General features: G+C 40.8%; 1 protein-coding gene across 1 annotated transcript in view; it reads left to right on the top strand.

The window, feature by feature from the left end:
- NCBP3 (nuclear cap binding subunit 3) overlaps window positions 1–23,604 on the top strand; it is a 30,891-nt gene that overhangs the window by 1,838 nt on the left and 5,449 nt on the right. The window contains exons 2-13 of the mRNA XM_059908914.1: window positions 358–423; window positions 2,339–2,444; window positions 10,796–10,921; window positions 12,768–12,896; window positions 13,108–13,184; window positions 13,927–14,035; window positions 16,386–16,485; window positions 16,785–16,888; window positions 18,751–19,045; window positions 20,491–20,645; window positions 22,145–22,306; window positions 23,209–23,371. Coding sequence (XP_059764897.1) covers window positions 358–423; window positions 2,339–2,444; window positions 10,796–10,921; window positions 12,768–12,896; window positions 13,108–13,184; window positions 13,927–14,035; window positions 16,386–16,485; window positions 16,785–16,888; window positions 18,751–19,045; window positions 20,491–20,645; window positions 22,145–22,306; window positions 23,209–23,371 — 1,592 coding nt within the window. The remainder of the gene's footprint in view (window positions 1–357; window positions 424–2,338; window positions 2,445–10,795; window positions 10,922–12,767; window positions 12,897–13,107; window positions 13,185–13,926; window positions 14,036–16,385; window positions 16,486–16,784; window positions 16,889–18,750; window positions 19,046–20,490; window positions 20,646–22,144; window positions 22,307–23,208; window positions 23,372–23,604) is intronic.

Here is a 23,604-nt window from a genome sequence, read left to right as displayed (position 1 = left end):
CTTCATCTGGTGGCCTGGCACAATGAATTTGTCCAGTCTGGGTTGAGGAGATAAGTGACTGTGCCTCATCTTGGATATTTTTCACGAACGCCTTTACATTTTCATTTACACGGATACCTTCAGTAGATGGAATTACTTTAGGTTGTGGATAGGCCTAGAAAAGCCTTCTTGGTAGAGTGGTTGATTGCTACATGGAGTCACTGGGACAGGCTTCCCCATAATATGGGGTTGTCAGGGCGGGGGAAGGATTGCTGAAAAGAACGACTATCCAGAAGGAATCAGTTGTCAGGCTGTTGTTTAGCATGTGCTTGTCGTCAGTTGCTCGTTAGCAATTCTCACCCATCCCCTTCGTGTTAGGACACAAGCAGAAGATACGAAAACAAGGCTGGCAGCTTCATCACTGGAATCGATGTCACCTCCAAGGTAAGACAGACCATGATTAATTTATTCATTTTGAGAAGCAGGTGAACTTAATGAACAAATCTCTAGGAGTTGTAGAACAGCAATTATTCTTTACCTCCTTTTTTCTTTTGTTGTTGGACTGAAACTTTTTTTTTAGGTTTAAGTTTTGTGTTATACAGTGATGCCTTCATGCATCCTGAAAACATTCAGACAGCATTTGTGTGTTGTTGAATCCATGAGAAGATATAATCACTGTACCTAGATGCCTGTGCTTAACCATGTCCAAGAAAAAGTTCTGCACTGGAGTGCTTTTTTTATGCTGTCCATTTTTTAAAAATGTGTAAACTGTTTCCACTTTAAATGAAGCAAAACATGAAAGTGCCTTGCACATAGTAGGCCCTTAGTAAATGTCTTTATTCCTCACTGGTTGAGGCCTAGAAAAATAGGATTTCCTGAATGTGTGTGTGTGGCTAAACTTTGAAGGCCAAGTGGACTGAATTATTCTCAGTACCTGGGAGTATTGCCTTTTATCTAGTGATTGCTGTTACTAGATTACCAGCTTCACTGTAACTCTTCACAGAACCAAACATATTATTTTCTTTACAATAAACAGTTGATACTTATTTGTTGCTTTAATTGCTGATGATATTCAACTTAAACATTGTTTCTGATTTTAATGTGTGCAATTAAGTTTCGAACAGTGTTTAAGTTACAATTCTGAATAAATAATACTGTGTTACTATATTGGATGTATGAAAGCAAAAATAAAAATAAGTATGTCATGCTTACTTTTTTGTGTTTTATCTGGGTCTCAATCTGTCTCTGATTGCATAAAGCCCAAAAGAAAGAACTGATCATCTTTTTTGACAAGAAAATAGAATAAAGTGAAGATGTTTTCTTATTGTAATTGAAAAAGAAGTGTACAGTATTCTTAAGCCTACACCGTTTACCATTATATGAAACAAATATATGGGGGAAAGGGTGGTAGCCAAGAATTGGTACTTCAGTCTTACTAAAGGAAGGTAGATGAGTTGTTTCCACTGGGAAAACTTAAGTGAAGGAAATTAGCATAACTATTGGGAAATAACAGAAGTGTTGTTGCTGCTTTACCAATCCCCACAAGCTTTCTATAGTCAGACCTTCAATTAGTGTGGCAAAGTCAATATACAATTAGTGAAGGTTCCTAAAAGCTATCAGAAACCCATAGTTGGACCTGGATTTATTTTACCTCTTGGAAAAAAATTTAGGAAACTGATTGTTTTGTTTTTTAGAGAGCATCAATGCTTCTTGTCACTTATAGATGAAAACTGGCAATTCCGTGGACACAAGTTTAGAATAGAGGAGAGAGTTTCTTTGCTTCAATGTTATTTTCAAATGCAGAAAAAGCTTTAGGGAGTAGACTGCTCAGGCAGACATAATGTGATAGGTGTGATTACCATGCACACAGACTTTGTGAAATGGGGGTGGTGGTGGTGGGGCTTCTAGAAATAGCACTGAGATCAGAAGATCTGCCCTAATAAGATTAGCTGAAGTGCCTCTAGCAAACCTTTTAAGTTTCTTTGTGCCTCAGTTTCTGCACCTGGAAAATTGGAGTGTTAAGATTGTTTAGTTACAGTTTGTTTGCATGATTCCTAATAATAAATGTCAAACTATTATTCATTACTCACTGAATCAACAAATATTCATTGAATTCCTACTATGTCCCAGATACAGTGATAGGCATTGAATCATTGTAGAGATTATTACAAATTATAGCACTATTAGTGTACACCCTCCCAGTCATTGACTGTGAATATCTAGTTCTTTGCAATAGTTATTAAAGGCACAATGTTGCTTATTTCTTCTAAGTTACTTGTCACTGATGCATCATTTTGTGTTTGTGATTTAACGTTCCTCCTCCATGTTTCACTTCTTTGGCTTTTTCTGTACCTTCTAGGAAGCAATTGAAAAGAAAGAACAGCGAGCCAAGCGCTTCCATTTTCGATCAGAAGTAAATCTTGCCCAAAGAAATGTAGCCTTGGACCGAGACATGATGAAGAAAGGTACAGGGTGTTTGGGGGGAATTTTTCCACATTTTCCCAGAGAATCACTTTTCCCTGCCATGGCCTCATGCTTCTGGCCTTGCCTTGCATGTCCAGTCGTCATCCAAATACTGCCAAAGGAAGGAACTTGTGAATTCCCCATTTCTGAGGTGACCTGTTAAAGTTGAGCTGCATTAGCTGTCTCTCAGATGTTAGAGCTGGAAAAAAGGAGATTGTCTTCTCTGAGAAGCCCCAGAGAACGTCACCTAGTTGGTGGCAGAGCTGAGATTAGAACTGTGCTTCTATGGACTCTTACTCATTTTCTGCTTTTAACATAGAAGTGTTAACTTTTCTTTGCCTTTAAATGTAGTGGGAGTGTATCACAGTGAGACTCTCTTTTAGGGGAGTCAGATTGGTGGGGGGGGTATACCATTAATACTTCGGTTGATACAGGCTTGTGATTTTATTTTATTTTTGTGTTTTGTTAGGGTAAGTATTATGCTTCCTGAAACTCACCCTGAATTATCATATCTAGTAATCTACCCCAGTTTTCGAAAGCAATTTATAGAGGGGAAAATTATTATTACTCTTTGAGTGAGTTCACAGTCATGCTTATTATTCCATAAATGCAAATGATCGCCCTCTGTTGTATTTGCAAATTTGGGATTTGTGAAGGGATTAATAGGCAGCCTTCTGAATGCATGTTAAAGGTCTGTGCTCTGCTGTGTGAGTTTCTCTAGGCTTGCTTGTTTGATAAAAACACGTTGAATGAATGAAAGAATAGCGACTGTTTGTTGGGAACTTGGTCTCTTACCAGGCACTGTGTTAATTAGCAGGTTACATATTTGTTTCGTACTCATTTCTCACAACAACCCCATGAGGAATGTATTTTTATCCCTATTTTACAAAGGAAACAGGCCCAAAGAAGTTAAATAAATGCCCAGGTTTACACAGCTAGTAAAAGTAGAGTCAGGGTTAGAACCCAGGTTTATCTGACTCTAAAGCCTTGCTCTTAACTACTTTGCTCTATTGCCTTACAATATGTGATATGATACCAGAGACCCAAACCTCATTCCATGCCAGTGGACAGAGTAGCTCACATGCAGAGCTCAACTCTGGATGCTGCTTTACTCCTTTTTTCTGCATAATGAGTTCAATTTGGAAATATGACCTTGCTTCCCTTGCAGGCCAGGCGTCCAGGCATCTGCTTGAGTGGATTTCTGTTTCAGGAAAAGTCCTATGAAGGCCAAGGCCAGCTGTGCAGCTTGGCATTCATGTGCCTGCACAGTCTAGACCCAAGCAGATGTCTGAGGCCTCTCTTACAACTCCACCTTGAAAGCACCCCACCTGTTTACTTCTAGTCCTGTAAGCATTCCTTGTGACATCTTGCTTCTGGTCTTGCTCATGCCTGTCACTCTGTGGATTTGCCCTTCCTTGTCCCATGCTTTGTCTGGTTCAGCTGTCACTGCCTCTGTGAAGCATCCCTAATTACCCACTTCAGCCTCTCTTCCCACCTGTGTTGGGGCTGTTTAGAGTGCTGAGCCCTCCTGGGATCTAGTCTCAGTTCCTTAGTGAATGCGGGCGAGTTAGTGAGCCTTTTTAGGTCTCACTTTCCTTGTCGTAAAATGGGAATAGGATACCTTCCTGAAAATGATCACTTTCAGGGTTAAATTTTAGTTTTTAAAAAAATGTTTTTTTGAAAATAATCCCGATCTCATGGTTTTAAAGATTCTCCTAAAAACAATAGATCTGCCTGGAATGTCAGTTGCTCATTACAACCTGTTTTTGATCCAGGAGGCAGCATGGCTTTGGAGTGTGTTCTTGAACTCCAGAGAACCCTGCTGCCTTTCCCAGATCAATTTAAATTAGAGTGGGGGAATGGGTTTGGACAGATCTCAGAGATAGTTATTATTTTTATATCTCCTCAGGTAATTCTAATGTGCAGTCAGGATTGAGAACCACTGGTGTTGTGGTTAAGAGCATGGGTTCTGAAGTCTGACTGCCCGTATTCAGATCCTGACTTGTCACTTTCTAGCTCTTTGACCTTAGGTAAGTTGTTTAGCCTCTAAGAACCTCAGTTTCCTCATCTGGAAAGGCAGGTTAACGTTAGTTCTTATAGGGTGGTTGGGAGGCTCTAACAAAATGTTATGATTCTTAGAGTGGTGTCTGGCATATAGTAAATGTTAGTTATTATTATTATCTGGCATTCTCCATCTTCCAAACAGTCATCTAAGTGGTCCAGCCTCTTGGGAGAATGGGGACATTGGAGTAAGCATCTTGATTCCTGCAGCCACAGTAGGTGTCAAGTTATTTCTTCTTATTAATATCAACAGTAATAAAATACACCATTTGATAAATGCTTACTATGTGCCAATCACTCTGCTATGTGGTTAGCTTATCCTTCCAACAACCCTGTTGCAGGGAAAGTATTTGTCATTTCTGTTTTACTGGTGAGGAAAGTAAGGTGCTGAGAGGTTGAGAAACTTGCCCAAGGTCCCACAGGTAGTAAGTAGCAAGGCTGGGATTCGAAGGCTGGTCTGAAGCCTGTGTTCCTAACCTCTCTGCCAGCTTCGGGGATGCGGTTTGGGATGCGCTGCACTAGACCAGTCCTCAGCAGGAGTAACTCACTACTTCTGAATGACAGTGTCAAGCAGCTTCTCTTTATCTCCAAGATCAAAGCTCTCATGGTTGGAATGGACCTTAGAGGTCATCTGGATCCCACCTCCTGCCCAGTGCTGCAGGCCTTTTGGCAAAGTTCCCCATGGCCTCTGCCTGAACATTTCCTAGTGGTGGCATGAGAACTATTTATGAAGCAGTCAGTCTTGTTTTTGTTTTTGTTTTAATTAAGGCATGCACACTGTTTATTTATTTATCTTTCTTTCTTTCTTTTTTTTTTTTTTTTTGGCTGCACCCTGTGGCATGTGAGATTTTAGTTCCCCAACCAGGGATCGAATCTGTGCCCCTTGCAATGGAAACACGTAGTCTTAACCACTGGACCACCAGGGAAGTCCCCACGGTCTTGTTTTTGGATACTTCTTCATGTTGAACAAAAATTGCTTTCTAGTAATTTCTGTCTATTAGTTATTGTGTAACTCTTAGAACAACATTAAGTCCTTTCCTCATTCACACAGTAACTCTTCAGGTGAAGGAATGGACAGCCCATTCCCTAAACTTTCTTATATGACATGACTTTCTGGTCTCCCTCCTTTAGACCCTTCCGAGTTTCTAAATGTCCTTCATCAGATGAGGTACAGATTCCAGATTTGGTTGGATTCGTGCAATGCATGGCGGGACTCTGACCACGGTTTCTGTCCCAGCCATTTCATAGTAGTCATCTTCTAGTCAACCTAAGCACCAGTTCTTTCCCTCAGGAATTGCGCCTATCAAAACAGTCTTTCTCATCTTGCACTTGAGACATTTTAGAAAGTTGCCTTTTTATTTATCCCTATTAAATTGCATCTTGATTTCAAGACTCCCATTTCAGGCTACGGAGTTAATTTTCGTCTTGACTCTGCCTTTCAGCATTTTAGCTGCACTCCTCACTTTGGTATGCATGGCTTCTGCATCTTTATCCAATTGTTGGTAAATGTCAAACAGGATGATCCCATATCATGCCATGACACACAGATCCATGAATTACAGTCTTATTCTGTTATCAGGCCCACCTATCATTTTATTGTCATGGGGAACTAGATTACATGCCTTAATAAACTTGAGTCTGTGTCTGTGGTATTCTTTGAATTTCTTTGCCTGCTAATCCAATCAAAAAAGAAAAGAGGTTAGCTGGCTTGCTTCTTAGTGAACTCATGTCATTTCCTGTGGGAAAGACTTGGTTTCTTAAGGGATCAGAGATTCTGTCTGATAAGCTATTTTTTAAAAATTTAAGAGAATGACAATCTTTTGCATCGTTTGGGAATTTCTCTTTTCCTCTTTTCTGATAATCAGTACAGAATTAGTCCTTCTCAAGGCTTTAAGGTACCTTGTTCCTTCCCTGCAACTTTTTAGAGATTACTACCTAATTCTGAAATCACTGCTTTGTGTTTTGGTTAGTACAGTGGGGTGTAATTCTAGATTAGAAGATTTAAATCTATTAAAACTATTTCTAAAACCCTTGTCACCTATCTTGGGTTTTAGTTCTTAGTTAATGATAGCTATTCTACTGTCCTTTAGTAGTACAGCAAAATAGATCAACAGTTCTGCCCTTTTTCCTGCATCATTTTCCCAAAGCAATGTTGCTCCAAACACTTGGGAAAAAAAAACACAACCATTGGCTTTTTTTTCTTTTTTTGGCCATGCCGCTCGGCTTGTGGGATCTTAGTTCCCCGACCAGGGATTGAACCCGGGGCCATGGCAGAGAACGCGCCGAGTCCTAACCACTGGACCACCAGGGAAGTCCCCCATCGGCATTTTTGATGAGCCTATTTGCTCTGGACTGTAACCTTTTCTTCATTAGATGTTAGACAAACAATTCATGTCCACCAAAGAAAATTTGGAAAGTAAAGTAAGAAGAAAAGTTGCCCACAGTGCACCACCCAAATGCAGTCATTGTCAGCATTTTGTGCATTTCCTTCTAATCTTTTCTGGGTATGGACTTTATTTTTGCTTTTCCCTTTGTAGTCCTACTGCTTTCTTCCTTTTCACTTGACAGTCTGTCATCAGCATTTTCCATGTTATTATAGAGCCTGATGTAGTCTTTCAGATTCATACATTTCTTACATTTATTCTCTTATATTGGTAATTTACCCTTTATCTGTCTCCCATATGTGTTCTTTGGTGAGTTGTGCTCACCTAAGCTTTGCTGCTTTCTCTTTTCTTGGGATCACCTCTCATACTCTGAGTTACTGTATTTCGTGTCTTCCAAATTTTTTGATCATTCTAATCTGAGGCTTTGAAACTGGCTACTTTTTCTCTGGATTTTCAGAAATCTGCTTTCCTAAAGACTTGAGTTTTGTGTCCTACGACCTGTCATTCATTGTCTTCTTTCCTGCTGGAAAATCCAAGATGATTCCCTCACCACCTTGCTTGTAGTCAACACTCAGTAAATGCCCAGTTCTCATTCCCCAGTTCATTTGTTCACTGCCACCTCAGCAATTAGTCCTTTCTCATCATCTGGGCATAAATCTAGGCGCCTTCTTTGTTGCTTTGTTTTATTTTAAGCAGTGACATTGGCAGGCTTCCATCAAATCTTGAGCTTGTCTCATATATGATTAAATCCTTCACATCAGCATCTCCTACAAGATTTTCTTCTGCCTGCTCCTCAGTCTGATTCCTCTACCCTCACCAGGAGCTCTCCTTGTTGTTTACCCTCTTCAAAACCATCTCTTTACTTCCCATAGGACTTTTTCCTCCAAAATCATGGCTTTTAGCTTGAAGAACTGAGAAGGTCCCCTGGGCTACCTCTTCAGTTTCCCATCCTGCGTGGTAGAGTTACTCTGCATGTCCAGTGCGGACGTCCATCTCATTTGGGGTTCTGTTCATTGTTGCACTGCTGGTCACTAATAAGGACTTGCTAAGGATTCATAAATCTTATTTTTTTTTTTGGCCGCACCATGCAGCATGCGGGATCTTAGTTCCCTGAGCAGGGATTGAACTCATCCCCTCAGCAGTGGAAGCACAGATTCTTAACCACTGGACCACCAGGGAAGTCCCAGGATTCATAAGTCTTGATGGTATCTCTGTCTTCATGAATCTGAGTTGGCAGGAAGATACTTACCTGATTTATTCGGGCCACACCTAATGGGCTCCCATTAAACCTATCTTTTACTCTTCAAAATGACAAAAAAAAAAAAATTAAAAAACTTTTATCTGAAAGTATTCACATGTATTTCCTAGTTCATTTGTTTTAAATAAAATATATGACATATAAAAACATATTTAGGAGTAATGGATGCTGAATTCTTTTTTTTTTTTTAATTAATTTATTTTTTTGGCTGTGTTATGTCTTCATTGCTGCATGTGGGCTTTCTCTAGTTGCGGCGAGCAGGGGCTACTCTTTGTTGCACGGGCTTCTCATTGCAGTGGCTTGTCTTGTTGCGGAGCACGGGCTCTAGGCGCGCAGCCTTCAGTAATTGTGGCATGCGAGCTCAGTAGTTGTGGTGCACGGGCTTAGTTGCTCCGTGGCATGTGGGATCTTCCCGGACCAGGGCTCGAACCTGTGTCCCCTGCATTGGCAGGCGGATTCTTAACCACTGCGCCACCAGGGAATTCCCAGATGCTGACTTCTTGACAGAACTACTTTGGAGAAGTCGGGGAGAGAAGGGACGTGGAGAGCTTACACAGGCCCTAGAGTTTTTTTTTTTTTAATTTATTTTATTTATTTATTTTTGGCTGCATTGGGTCTTTGTTGGTGTGTGCAGGCTTTCTCTAGTTGAGGTGAGCGGGGGCTACTCTGCGGTGCACGGGTTTCTCATTGTGGTGGCTTCTCTTGTTGCAGAGCATGGGCTCTAGGCACCTGGGCTTCAGGAGTTGTGGCTCGCAGGCTCAGTAGTTGTGGCTCCCGGGCTCTAGAGCGCAGGCTCAGTAGTTGTGGCACACAGGCTTAGTTGCTCCGCGGCATGTGGGATCTTCCCAGACCAGGGCTCAAACCCATGTCCCCTGCGCTGGCAGGCGGATTCTTAACCACTGCGCCACCAGGGAAGCCCAGGCCCTAGTTTTATATGTAGTGTTTTATTTGCCTCAAATCTTTTTAAGAATTTAGGCGTAAAGCTAGGTGGTGGATATACAGGTATTTAAAAAATATTTTTTTCTTTGTTGATATATTTGCATATTTCACAATTAGAAAGATTAAATGAGATAATGTGCTTAAAGTATTTAGTAAAAAATTAACACAATTCTGGTAAGGCTGAGGTTCCTTTAGACCACAGCCTTCAACATTTCTTCCTTCCCAGAGGTAACAGCTCTTATCAGTGTGGAGTGAATTATTCCAGACTTTCTTCTATGTATTTGTGTACACAAATATATACCCTTAGAAAATATATGGTGATATTTATGTTTTAATTTTTTTAATGTATGTATTTTTCTGCAGCTTTTTTTCACTCAGTAATGTGTCTTAGAATCTTTCCATGGTATATAATAAATTATCTCATTGTTTTTAACTGCTTAATATTCTATAATATGGATAAACCATGATTCATTTAATATGGATAAACCATAATTTATTACTCTGATAGCTACTGGGTTATTAAAATAGTGCTGCAACAAACATCTTTGTGTGAACCACTCTGTGAACCCATGTGTGTTTAGGATAGATACTGAAGAGAATTCCTATGCCTATAGGGCATATGCTAAATTACATTTGTAATAGACACTCGTAGTTGCCCTTCAGAGTGGCTGTGCCAGTTCACACTCCCACCAGCAGAGGGAGCGGCTCTTTCCTCCACACTGCATCCAATTGATACTAAAAGACATGAATTAAAAACATAGTCAGTGGGCTTCCCTGGTGGCACAGTGGTTAAGAATCTGCCTGCCAATGTAGGGGACACAGGTTTGAGCCCTGGTCCGGGAAGATTCCACATGCTGCGGAGCAACTAAGCCCGTGCTCCACAACTACTGAGCCTGCGCTCTAGAGCCCATGAGCCACAACTACTGAAGCCCGCGCACCTAGAGCCTGTGCTCCGCAACAAGAGAAGCCACCACAATGAGAAGCCCGCGCACCGCAATGAAGAGTAGCCCCCGCTCGCTGCAACTAGAGAAAGCCCGTGCGCAGCAACGAAGACCCAACGCAGCCAAAAATAAATTAAACAAACAAACAAACAAAAAAACCTGGTCAATGAAAACTGATATCTTGTTTTAAGGTGGATTATCCTGATAGTGAGGTCAACCATTTCTTCATGTTTATTGGCCTTTTCTCTTTCTTTGTGTGTGAATTGCCTGCTCATGTCCTTTGCCCATTTTTATTTGGGGCTGTCATTTTCTATTGATTTGTAGGATTTCTTTGCTCTACTTTCATACTTTGCTTTACATCTAGGGGCAGTGTCTCTTCTTCTTTTCAGAACTGTCTTGACTATCGCACATTTCTCACTGACATATCTTTAAAAAATTTTAGAATCAGTGTATCAAGTTCAATGAATAATCCTGTTGAATTCGGTATTGCTTTTATTATTACAGGTCATTTTGATACGAGGTATCATGTATATTATCAACACCATTTGTTTAATCTTTCTCAGCCTAATAAGCCCATTCTGAATAGTCATTTGTTTAATGCTATTGCTGTGTGATAAAAATTAAAATAGTTTACCTTACTGTCAAGTCTCATTTTCTTTTGAAATAATTATCATCTCTTTCAGCATATTTCTTTTGAAAATACCTATTATCTGAACTGTTACAATGGGCTCCTGGTGGATTGTGCAACAGCAGGTGTCTTGTTTTTCTAGCAATCCCCAAAGTGAGACTGGAGACAATCTACATTTGCGGCGTAGATGAGATGAGTACCCAGGATGTCTTTTCCTATTTTAAAGAATATCCTCCGGCCCACATTGAGTGGTTGGATGATACCTCCTGTAAGTAACCCAAGTTACTTGAATATGCTTTTGTTTATGATTTTAAAAGAATTTTTGCCATCTCAAATGGTGAATAATTTTGGCCAGACTATGGCTAACCTCTGCCTTTAGCCTAGGAGAGAAAAAATTGCCCACTGCTGAGAACCAGAGTGCATTAACCAGTCTGCCAGATCATACTCCATGCGTGTTCTAGGTCAGCTCAGAGGTGGTGATCAGGCCTCTAGGAGGTTGGTTGTTGGCAGCTGAGTCCGGGGTACATGACTGAGGCCTCTCTTAACACCCACAGTTTCCCAACAAAGGGGTGGGTCCAACTGCATAGACTTGGGGCTGCATTTTCAGGGCTTTAGACTTTGTCATTGCAACTTGCCATACAGCTTTTCAGAGGGCTATCTCTGACCTAGAACTAGACCAGAGCCCTCTGACACAGTGCCAGACCTCTCATCTCTGCTTGCTTTGGACTGTGTTTTCTGGAGCTTCATCTGCTGGCCCTAATCTGGGGGCTGTTCCACTTGTGAGCTAACTGTAGTTTTTAACTTGCGTCCCCCTCTCCAAGTCTGGCCTGACCTTTGGTACCCACTCTGCTGGCTTCTTGTCTTGACTCACTTCTAGTCTGGCTTTACTTTCTGCCAGTGTGCTGACCTGGCTTTCCCGGCTGCTTTCTTAGATGTTAATTCATTGAAAGAAGAAGAAGCATGACTGAGTAAAAGTTTTTCTCCTTTTTTCTTTTTTCTTAACTTAGACCATCCAAATCAGGGGATGGCAAGCCTTTTTTTATAAAGGGCTGGATGATAAATATTGTAGGCTTTGCAGGCCATACAGTCTCTGTGGAACCTACCCAGCTTTGCTGTTGTAGCGTGAAAGCAGCCATAGACAATATAACTGAATGAGCCTGGCTGTTCTCTGTAGAACTTTGTTTACAAAAACAGGTGGCAGGTGTGTAGTTTATCGTACGTTAGTTATAACTAAATAAAGCCGGTACAAGTATAAATAGATAAATGGATGGGTGATGGATGGATGGATGAATGAATCAATGAGAGCAGGTGGTGGGCTGGATTTGCTAACGCCTGATTTATCTAATTAAAACTGTAGCTAAGGGATGTTAGAGTCAGAGGAACCCTTAGAATCATCCAGTTCAACTATCTCGTATTGTACATCAGAAACTGAGAAACAGAAGCAGGAGATTATTTGCTCAAGACCATGTGGCATATTATTAACAAAGATGAGAATCTTTAGACCTTCATTTCCCAAACTGAGATACAGGAGTAACATAAGTTTGAGAAATGCTGCTTTAAAGTTAAACTTCTCAAAAACCTTTTCTTGCTAAATTCTCTTAAAGAAGCAAATTAAATTGATTGCTGCAAAGCCAGGTGGCTGTCACGCCTCCATTCTATATATCCCATGGATGCCATCATCACCCACACTTCACAGTAGGGAAACATCATTTAGCATGTCTGGATAACAAGGAACAGCAGAGGGCTTCCATGTAGGGGGCAGTAGAATAAAGGATAATCCAAATTTATTTGAGAATTTTCACCATCATCATCATCAAGAACTGCTAACACTTATGTATAACACCCACTGTATGCCAGGCAGTTTTAATATACAGAACCCTTTTTCATGGAGTACTTGACCATTAGTTTGTGGGACCCAGTTTGGGAATGCAGCTCTAGGTTGATTTTATCAAAGAGGTTTTACTACCAGGTTCTGTAGTTCCGTTCATTAGTTGGTGTACATTTACTGATGCCAGTCCATAGCTGAATGAGACTTTAGCAATGAATATGATGTAGTCTCTGTTCTCAAGAAACTTAACCATCTGGATGTGATGTAACGTGTTATCTTATTTTAGGTAACGTGGTTTGGTTGGATGAAATGACAGCCACACGAGCCCTTATCAATATGAGTTCCTTGCCAGCCCTGGATAAGATAAGAAGCAAGGATGCCAATGAGGACAAGTCATCTGAGAAAAGTAAAAAAGGTAACTGACCACAAAGGAGGGACTTTGGGGCTAAAAGTCCTGTCCTTTACAACTTGAGTTTCTGTGCAGTGTTACATAGTATCTCATCGCCAGTTATTTCTGAAATAAGCTATGATGCTTTGGATCATTAGTAAAGAGGAGGAGAAAATATTAGACTTAGCATGTATGAGATGGAGTTAAGATTCATCTTGTCCCTCACGTTCCATTTTAGACAAGCAAGAAGACAGTTCCGATGACGATGAGGCTGAAGAAGGAGAAGTTGAAGATGAGAACGCAAGTGATGTAGAGGTCAGTGAGAGGGCAAAAGTGTCTGTAAGGTTTCACTGTAAACAACTGCTTACTGTCTTGGTATTTAAGCCTTAAAGACTTAATACAGTACTTTGTGTTCTTCCCCTGGCTTTCACCATTACACCTCCTGAGGGGGCACCAGGCTCTTGGCCTTTAAGTTTGTGTGGCTATAATGAATGATTCATCTTGAGATCTTAGTACTCACACTTCTGTATGAAAGGAAATGATTTTATTGAGAAATCCTTTGAAATGCTATCAAATCAGTAAAATTAAGGAATAGCAAGTAATGGCATATTTCCTAATGGCGTATGTACTATTGTTGGAAATATTAAAGTGTATTCATTTTAAAATTATTTATTAAGTGCCTACCATATACCAAATTCTAGGTGCTGGGGATATAGCGTCAAGCAAAACAAAGTCCTTGCCCTGTTGGAGCCTCCATTCTAGTGGGGAAGACAGATAATACACTGATACACAGATATGTAATATAATGTCAGGAAGTGATGAGTGCTGTGAAGAAAAGTAAAGAAGGGTAAGCAGATAGAGAATGATGGAGACGATTCTTTTAGACAAGGTGGTCAGGGAAGACCTCTGACTTAGACATCCTGCAGAGGAACTGGTGCTGTAATGCTGATGGGTATTATTAAAGGTAGATTGCTTTCTTAATCAGTGGTAACTTTGCTGCTGAATGAATATGAAAAAGGCTTTAATTTTTATGTCGAAAATGCTCTTTTTTCTTAAGTTGGACACGTTGTCTCAGGTAGAAGAAGAGTCTCTGCTAAGAAATGATCTTCGTCCAGCGAACAAACTTGCTAAAGGAAATAGATTATTCATGAGATTTGCTACAAAAGGTAAATGATAATTGGTATTGATTTTTATTTTTAATCGAAGTGATTTTTATTGAGTGACACCTTCTCTTTTGAATCAGAACTTAGGTCAAGTAATCTCAAAGATCCTTCAAACTATAATATTCTGTGCTTATAAAATCAATGACTTGCTGCCTGAGTTGGAATTTCAGACATTGAAAGTGAATATTAGTTATTTGTATACTTTTGTGGTTTCTAGCTAAAGTAAGTCATTTTCTGTCAAAGCTGGTTTGTCCCATGTGCTTTTCAGCCAGTTTATCATCTGAACTATGAAAACTTTAAAATTGTATTTTATGTATCACAGCAATATCTTCCTGGACATTGCTAGTAGTACCATTCAACTCTAATTCTCTAAAGAATTAAATTAAAAGCCTCTTAACAATTCATAAGGCTTTTTACACATAATGATTTTGGTACGCATTAATAATGTGTGTGTGGGGGGGGGTGGTTTGAGTCAGTTGAGAGTTAATTGGAAATGACAACTCTTCACCCCTGAATACTTCAGTAAGTATTTCTGAAGAACAAGGACTTTGTTTTACACACAGTTATCAAAATCAGGGAACTTAGCATTAATACAATACTGTTACCTAATTCGGAGTCCACATTCAGATTGTACCAGCTCCCCACTCTGTATATTAAAACTACCTGGGGGAAAAAAAAGCTGTCTGGCACACAGTGAGTGCTGTGTAAGTGTTAACAGTTCATGCTGCTGCTGCTGATGACAATGGTGATGATTATCAAATACATTTGGATTATTCTTTATCCTACTCCCCCACTGAACTAGGATCCACTCCAGGACTGGGTGTTTAAGTCTGCCATGTCGCCTTAGTCTCCCTGAGTATGGAACTACTCCTTTGTTTTCCTTGACTGGGACATTTTTAAAGAGGACAGGCTCATTATTTTATAGGCTGCCCCTTAGTTTGTCTGATGTCTCCTAATTAAATTCAGGTTGTGCGTTTATACCACAGAAGTGACATTGTGTCATTTTCAGTGCATCACATCAGGAGGCACATTGTATTTATTTATCCCCTTCCTGAGGATGTTAGCTTTTATCACTTGGTTAAGGTAATGATCGCCAGGTTTCTCCACTATAAAGTTACTCTTTTTCCATTTATAATTTAAAGGTTTGTGGGGAGATGCTTTGAGGTTATGTAAATAGCCTGTTCCTCATCCAACTTCATGCAATAGCTTTAGATCCATTGATGACTTTTTAGCTCTCTCATTTATTAGTTGGCAGTCTGCTGTAAGGAAGAGCTTTCCCTTTTTACCCATTTGTTTATGTATTTACTTATCTTTTTTACTTACTTATATCAGTTTAGATTCATGGAGTTTTATTCAATGGGTTATCATCCATTCTATCGTTATTTTGATTCACAAATTATTTTGGATTTGGCCAGTAGAGCCTCTTCAAACTGTGTTCTTTTGACACGCCTTCATGATTCTTTGAGTTCTTTCTTACTTTATGGCACAATAAAACATCTTGTTTTGCCAGACTCAACTTGTACTTTCCCTGCCCCAGATCTGGAATCAGCCATTTCTCCAAGGAGCTTGTGGGCATGTTTTTTGTAGGGTGCACATTCTGGTTTGTGCCACCAAATTTATCTCTAGCACTGGGTACATTCTCATTGGTGTTCATCCGTTGCGTTCAGTGAGTGCTCAGGGAGCTGTCAAGAGACCTTTATATTATGAAAATATGTGTGCTCACTGACCACCTTTTCTTCCTGTTAACTGTCATTTTAACTTGATAAATGGGGTCTTTTCTTCATTTACTTATTCGAGGGACCATTTGTGTGCATTCTGGTTATATGGTGCTGTGCTGTTTTCCTTAAGCCATTTTGAGGAACATCACGGTAAACTGGAAAAAAAATGGTTTGCCAAATATATGGACCTATGTATAATCTGTTTCTTTGCCCCTGATTCTGTGTTATTGGAGTGTTGTCATTCAGAAATGAATATCATCTTTCAGGGGGCAGTGAAAATGCCACCTCTTCTAAAAGCCTTTTTGATTCCTGAACACTGGTGATAACTGATGCTCTCCTATGCTTCTTGGAACCTAGTATATTGTATTGTTGTTAGTGGTATTTTCTCTATGAAGTCAGCTCCCTAACAGCAGCTTAACCTCCCTCATCTCTGAATTTTACTCCACCCCCTCCACAAGGCACTGCGTTAGGAGGCATTCAGAGAGTGAGTGTTTATAGTGCATCTTTCCCTTTTGTTGGCAGATTGTGCTGATCTGATCCCAGCCATGAAAAACATTCTTTTTTTTTTTAAACCCATTCAACATTGTCCTCACACTCACAGGAAATCCTTGGTAACTGTTGTAATTAATTTTTAGATGACAAAAAGGAACTTGGAGCAGCGAGAAGAAGTCAGTATTACATGAAATATGGGAATCCAAATTACGGAGGCATGAAAGGAATTCTTAGTAATTCTTGGTGAGTCCAAAACCTTAAAATACAATAGTTTAAATAGTACGTAAGCTTTTCATAATCCTTCAGTTGGTATTCTGCAGTGGAATGTCAACACCATGTGTGGACATGAAGGAAGACAAGAAGAAAGAATTCAAGATTTTTAACTGTGGTAAATGGTGTGAGAATGCTGACTTTCAGTTTCCTGTGAAATATCTCTGTTTCAGCACCTAACATTGTGTCAGGGTGTAGTTGAAATTAACTAGTGGATTTCAAGGCCCTTCCTGTTGGTTTTTGATTATGTGCTTATTTTGGCAATGTTGCAGGAAGCGAAGATACCATTCCCGTCGCATTCAGCGGGATGTGATCAAGAAGAGAGCCCTGATTGGGGACGACGTTGGCTTGACATCCTATAAACACCGACATTCCGGTAGTTGCCTGCTCAGCTCTTGGGTAGACACATGTTTGGCTCCTGAAATCATATTTTTATTCTTAATACAGTCTCTTAAGGTTCCAAACTTTATCATCCTCTCTTCCTTGCCCTCACCCTCTGCCAACATATAGGAAAGTAAGTCAAGTCACAATTAATTTGAAATTGCCCATACAAAGAGGTCAAATGATTTTATAAAAGCTGTTCTAACAATAAAGGCAAGATGTAGGAAAAATTAAAACTTTTCTTAGGAATCTAATTTTCCTATTAATATCAAAAGCTGCGTGAAAAAAAAATTTAATTATTTTGTTGGATGAGTTCATTTTATCGTTCCTTTGTCTGATGAAAATAAGCTGCTGTGTTTAACGTTCTGTGCTTATTGGCTTGTGCACGTGAATGCCTCAGTAAAGTGAGATATCATGACTTGGGTTTCATTTTGTTTCTTCCTTCTTTTTTCTCTTTTTCTCTTCCTCTCTCTCCCCCTCCCTACCTCCCCTCCTCCCCTCCTCCCTTCCTCCCTTCCTTTCTTCCTTCCTTTTGGTGCTTATTGTGAAAGAACCATTTTCATTATGTTTTATAAAGATTTGTTTTTATATTGAATCTGATCTGTGAAAATCTTCTATATGCTTTGTAGAACCAGCCAAGTCAGCATACAAACACAGAATAACACGCATACACATTTATCATTGTAATAGGGACAGTGAGAGGTGAAATCTCTACATTTTAATTTAATGTGAATATCCAAACCTGTATATTTGAAATCTGCATGTTAACGCACATACTTTTCTGATACACAGTTAGGCTTTTCCAATTTCAGTTACTTTAAGATATTTTCATTATATAATCTTTATATTCATACTAAAGAAATTAAAAAAACAAATTGCCTCTAATTCTAGCACTCCAAGATTAACAACTGATTTCATTTTACATTTTTCCTTTGTCTCTTTTCACAATAAATACTGTAATAACTGTTGTGGACATATATTTTATATTCTGCTTCAAGCATTCCACTTACAAGCGTTTTTCCATGACCTTTAAAGGTACATTTCATTATTCATGGCGGTTATGTTCTATAAAGTCATCGTGATCATTGAAAACCATCCAGAAACTCTAATCACACCATTTTTGTCAACTGATCAATATATAACCTTGTTTGATCTGTGTTTCTGCTTAAAGACACCTTATTTACTACATAGTGTTGATTCATTAACATTGGACTCAAGGCCAGCAGCAGTGTAACTCATGCCCGAACAAAGCTTATCTAACACACGTATTTTCTCCATACGGCACATCACAGCCTTCTTGTGTTTAGGAACACTAGACAGCTTTGGAACTATGCTCAGAGGCTATTTTAAACAGGGAAATCACCAATAAAAGCCACAAAAGTGTTAAAAATTAGCACTCACTGGACTGCAAAAAAGACACTTGTTTACAGTGTGAGAGATGAAACAAAAAGGATGTGGCTTTGTTTGCCCGCAGCTGGGAACATGCATGGCTGGTGCCTCAAATTGTTTGCTGCTCCTGTGCATGTCCACCAATGACCACGAAAGTGCCATGGGTTTTGATTCTGGAGTTACAAATAAAATTGGCAAATTCACAAATACAGAATCTGTGAATAATGATGAGGGTCTGTATTTTAGACAACTTTGTAATATTGCATCAGGCTGCTAGTTCATACTTTACCTAGACATTCTTTGTTGCAGGGATCAGAATGGTAACCAGATTAGCACTATTACAGATAATGCCCCAATAAACTCTAAGGATGGGAATCCCATCTTTTAAAAAGGTCACTGACGTAGAATAGAAAATTGGATTTGTTAGTTTTAGGGCTTTTCCTAATGTTTTTTGGTTAAATTCCTTAGGACTAGTGAATGTTCCTGAGGAACCCATTGAAGAGGAGGAAGAGGAGGAGGAGGAAGAGGAGGACCAGGACATGGATGCTGATGACAGGGTGGTGGTGGAGTACCACGAGGAGCTCCCAGCCCTCAAGCAGACCCGGGAGCGGAGCACATCTCGGCGGTCTAGTGCCAGCAGCTCAGACTCGGATGAAATGGACTATGATCTAGAACTGAAAATGATTTCCACTCCTTCACCAAAGAAGAGCATGAAAATGACGATGTATGCTGACGAAGTGGAATCGCAGTTGAAAAATATCAGGTAAAAATAGTTTCTCTTTTTATCAGTGCTAGCTTTTAATTTGATTTGAATACCAATTACTAACTTCTTCTTAATACCTCTTAATTTTATATCCACTTTTATCTTTTCTAATTTCAGTCCTTTGTAGCGTCTGATTTTTCCTCTTAATGTACAAGAGGTGATCCTTGTTATAAAAACTATAGACGATATAGAAAGTGAAGTCACCTGTAATCTCATCCTCTTCTAAGAGAACGACTGTTAGCAATTGGGTGAATTACTTTCCTGCTAGTTTTATGTGTATACATAACACATAGAGAAATTATAGATATATTTGTACAAAAATTAAGTTATATTGTTTTGACATATGCTTTTTCCATTTAATATAGTGTAGACATCTGCTGTTTTTTCAACTGTATGTAGTCCATTGTTTGAAAGTGTCATTGTTTGTTTAACCAATCCCTTATTGATGGAGATTTCTGTTTTGTTTTTTTTTCCTTGTCTGCGCCATGAGGCTCGCAGGATCTTAGTTCCCCAACCAGGGATCAAACCTGGGCCCTCGGCAGTGAAAGTGCGGTGTCCTAACCACTGGACCTCCAGGGGATTCCCTGGATTTCTGTTTTCTTACTGTTGCACCAACTAGATAAATTCTAGTTACTGCATAAGACAAGGCACGTGTTTTAAAATGTGATGTTGCTAAATTTCCTTCCAAAAAGGTTTTACTCAAATTACCACCTGTTGCCTACATAATTCACCAACCTTAGGTATTATCACTCTGATTTTTGCTATTCATGGACGAAAAAATACAGTTATTTTAATATGCGTTCTTTGATGACCAGTGGAGCTGAGCAGATTCCTGAGGGCAGATCGCGTATGCATGGATCAGAGAGGGCTGGAGGCTGGGGTGCTCTCTAAGAGTTCTTGATGGTGTGTTTGGGAAAAGGGAAGAAAAAACTTTTAAGCTGGTTGGTTTGTATGGCCTTGTTCACATCCTTATTTTTAGTTTTCAGAGAACTTTCCAGTGGCAAATGCTGCCAGAATAATGGAACTCGTCCCCTGACGTGGTGGGAGAGGTCTTTGACAGAGACGTCTGTCCTTTAACGAAAGGGGTTTTAGACTCTGTTGTGTCTAGACAACAACCAGCCCTCCAGCCCTCTGCAGGCCTCTACTTAGCGTTTGTCCCAGGAGGAGGGGGCTCACAGGTACGTGCTCTGCGATAGCTCGCAGATGCCGTGTGTGGGAACCACCCCGGAAGACTCAGGGGCCTGCTCGCCGCAAGCAGCCTCTTTACAGCAGGCTGGTCGTGGCTTTTGTAAGCAAATAATTACTGGTTTATGGTGTTGTAAGTGAACGTTGGCCATGTTAGATCGGGTTTCTTAAATTGTTTTTCCAGAGTGTATGAGATTGTTGTATGAGTGTTATCCCACAGTTCAAGTTGGTTTACTGTTCCTCCACCCCCCTTTTTAAAGGAACTCCATGAGGGCAGATACTGTATCTACAAGCAATATAAAAAACCGAATTGGTAACAAATTAACACCTGAGAAATTTGCAGATGTCCGACATTTGTTAGATGAAAAACGTCAACACACACGTCCACGGCCACCTGGCAGCAGTACTAAAACAGGTATTGTTGAGTTGTGTATCTGGGCTTCATTCTGAGTTCCAGAAAGCAAATGCAGACAGGGATAGGTTCTTGGATAAAACACTGTCATTTACGGACCAATTTAGTTGTCCTGATTCATCACTTCTAAATTTTGTGTTAGGCATTGGAACTTTAGGACATGAAATTTAATCTGACTTTTGCAATACTCATTTTCAATATTTTTGTCCCAAACAATTATTTTACTCTGTATGTCATTGGTATACTTTGTACATAAGGATAATAGAAATTAAGTCGGGTTGTTGTATAAATGGTTAAGAGTTTGAACTGGTTAGTTTATATGTGCAAACACGCGTATAGTGGGCACTTAGCCAAGCCTGCTATGTGCCAGGGCTAGGTGCTGGGAGTGTTAGAAGTCTTTGCAGGGGAGGCAAAGTCATCATAGAACTCAGATGGAAAACATAAGGGCACACATTCAGGTAATTCCACCTGAAGCAGAATGGAGTGAGTGCTGTGATAGGGCACTGCAAGCAGTGGGCTGTGGGAGCAGAGAGGGGAGGTGGGTCTGTTGGGGCAGGATCTGTTGTGGGATGCTTCTCAGAGCACGTGGCTGTGGAGTGAGGCCTCGGACCGGAAGTAGGATCTCAGTTGGTAAACCTAATTTTTTTGAGGTGGGAAGTAACCTGATCTTATATCTATTTTAGAAAGGTAACTTCGTGGCGGCGTAGAGTGTGATAGAGAGTTAAGTAAGTAACACGGGCCTGAACTAGATCAGGGACAGTGGAGGCAGAATTGATGACAGTGTCAACCTTGGAGAGGAAGAAGACTCAGCACTGGGAAGTGCGGGAGGAAAGGGAGAGAAGCCAAGGGCCTCAGGCCTGAGGGGCTGAAAGATGGGGGTGCTGTCCTCAGAGAGCATAGGCAAGGTGGGTGAAAACCCAGCCCAGGGACTTGCTAATAAATGTGTTTTTGTGGTTGCTGTTATTGTGAGAGGGAGCTCAGGAGGACAGGCAGATTTCTGGGGGGGGCGGGGGTTGGAGGAAAAACATTTGATTTGGGACATTTTCCCTTGATCCTTTGCTTTTTGTCAGTCTCATTACATGTATTGTTCAACGTAATAGTTTATTGAGAGCTTCTTATATGTTCAGAGATTGCGGCTTCTGTCCTCAGGGAGCTTGCAGTATTTCTTGTCAGCCGAAATGTTCGTAAATTATTTGCTCTGCTTGATTCTACTACAGAAAACACAAAGCAGACAATTCTGCCTCAGAAGTTCCTTTTTGGAGCAGTCAGCTAAGGTTTTTTACCCCTGCGAGCCCCTGGGGATTCTCATTTGAATTTTCCCAGAGAATCCAGACTCTGTAGAGGGAAGGCTCTTAGAAGCCTGGTTGTGCTGGGCCCCATGTCCAGCACATGTCCAAATCTCGGGGAGATTTGGTACCAGGTCCTGCAGAGATCTCAGGTTGACAGTACAGATAGCAAAGCATATGCACGTGGTCACGGTAGTACTTTTTTTCTTTTTCTAGATATACGCCAGCGATTAGGAAAAAGACCACATTCTCCGGAAAAGGCTTTTAGTAGTAACCCAGTCGTTCGGAGAGAGCCCTTTTCTGATGTACATAGTAGGCTAGGTGTTCCCAGGCAAGATGTTAAAGGCCTCTACTCTGATACTCGGGAGAAGAAATCAGGTTGGTAATGCTGAAAACTGACGGGGAAGGGAATTGGTAAGAGCAGAGACAATGGGTGTAGCACAGAAATACTTTGTTAGCAGAAGGCAGGAAATAGCCTATGACAAAAATAAATTATTTTTCCTCTTTCATTATAGTCGTCGTCATCATCATCATCATCATCATCATAATGGTAACAGTGTGGAAAATTTAGAAAATGGGAAAAAAAACTCACCCCTGATTCTTTCTGTTTAACACAAATACTTTTTAGTTTCATGCTATTCCAGTCTTTGCCCATATACATATACTACTATTTTCGTATAGCATCTTATCATAGTCATTTTTCCACATTGTTATAGCTTTTATAAATAAAACTTTTAATTGCCTTACAGAGTGGCTATCTTATGAAATTCCATGTATTTCTCTCTTGTTAAATATTAATATGTGAAAAATTAATGGAGAGTGGGCAGAATCTGGAAGTTGACAGTGTAGCAGGCCCATCAGTTTGCAGAATGTTGTGGCTGGGAAGATCTGGGAATGGCCCAGTCCTGGCAGAATGAAGTTGTACACGGACGGGATGGTGAGTCTCACCAGGCAGGGGCAGGTGTAGTATAAGCAGCCTCCCAGGTGATTCTGATGTGCCTAACACAGGGTAGGGTGGGGTCGGGGGGCACATATCCCCGAGCTGAGAGAATCTCCCGTTGGGTCCAGTTCTCTCAGTCTGCAGGCAGGGGACTGCAGCCAGGGAAAGGAGAGGATCTGCCCAAGGCTGCACCATGGTTGCAGGTGCCACGGACAACCCCCCGCCGCCCCCCTCCCCCCTCCCCGCCCCCCGCCCCGTGCTTCCTGCACGTCAGGTGTTGCCAGTGCCCCTGTTTCTCAGCATCGACTGCCAGAGCTGAAATGCCTTCTCACCCAAACAGGTAGTTTATGGACTCGCTTAGGATCTGCACCCAAGACCAAAGAAAAGAACACGAAGAAAGTGGATCACAGGGCGCCCGGCACAGAGGAAGATGACTCCGAGCTGCAAAGGGCATGGGGGGCTCTGATTAAGGAGAAAGAACAGTCTCGCCAAAAGAAGAGCCGGTTAGATAACTTACCATCTCTCCAGATTGAAGTTAGTCGGGAAAGCAGCTCTGGTTCAGAGGCAGAGTCCTGATGCCCTTGGGGCCCAAGGCGGCTGCCCTAAAGCCTGACATTCTTGTGCAGGGTGGGGTGCACAGTAGGAACCCCCCATGCGGGAGTTGGCGCCCCTCCCGTTCTTGCTCACGCAGTCACCCTCCGCTCTTGCTACTTCAGCAAGACATCTTAAGAATGTG

Source organism: Balaenoptera ricei, chromosome 20 (assembly GCF_028023285.1).
Source record: "Balaenoptera ricei isolate mBalRic1 chromosome 20, mBalRic1.hap2, whole genome shotgun sequence".
Lineage (NCBI taxonomy): Eukaryota > Metazoa > Chordata > Mammalia > Artiodactyla > Balaenopteridae > Balaenoptera > Balaenoptera ricei.
The sequence above is the reverse complement of the archived record's forward strand: the minus strand, read 5'-3'. Positions and strand labels throughout refer to the sequence as shown.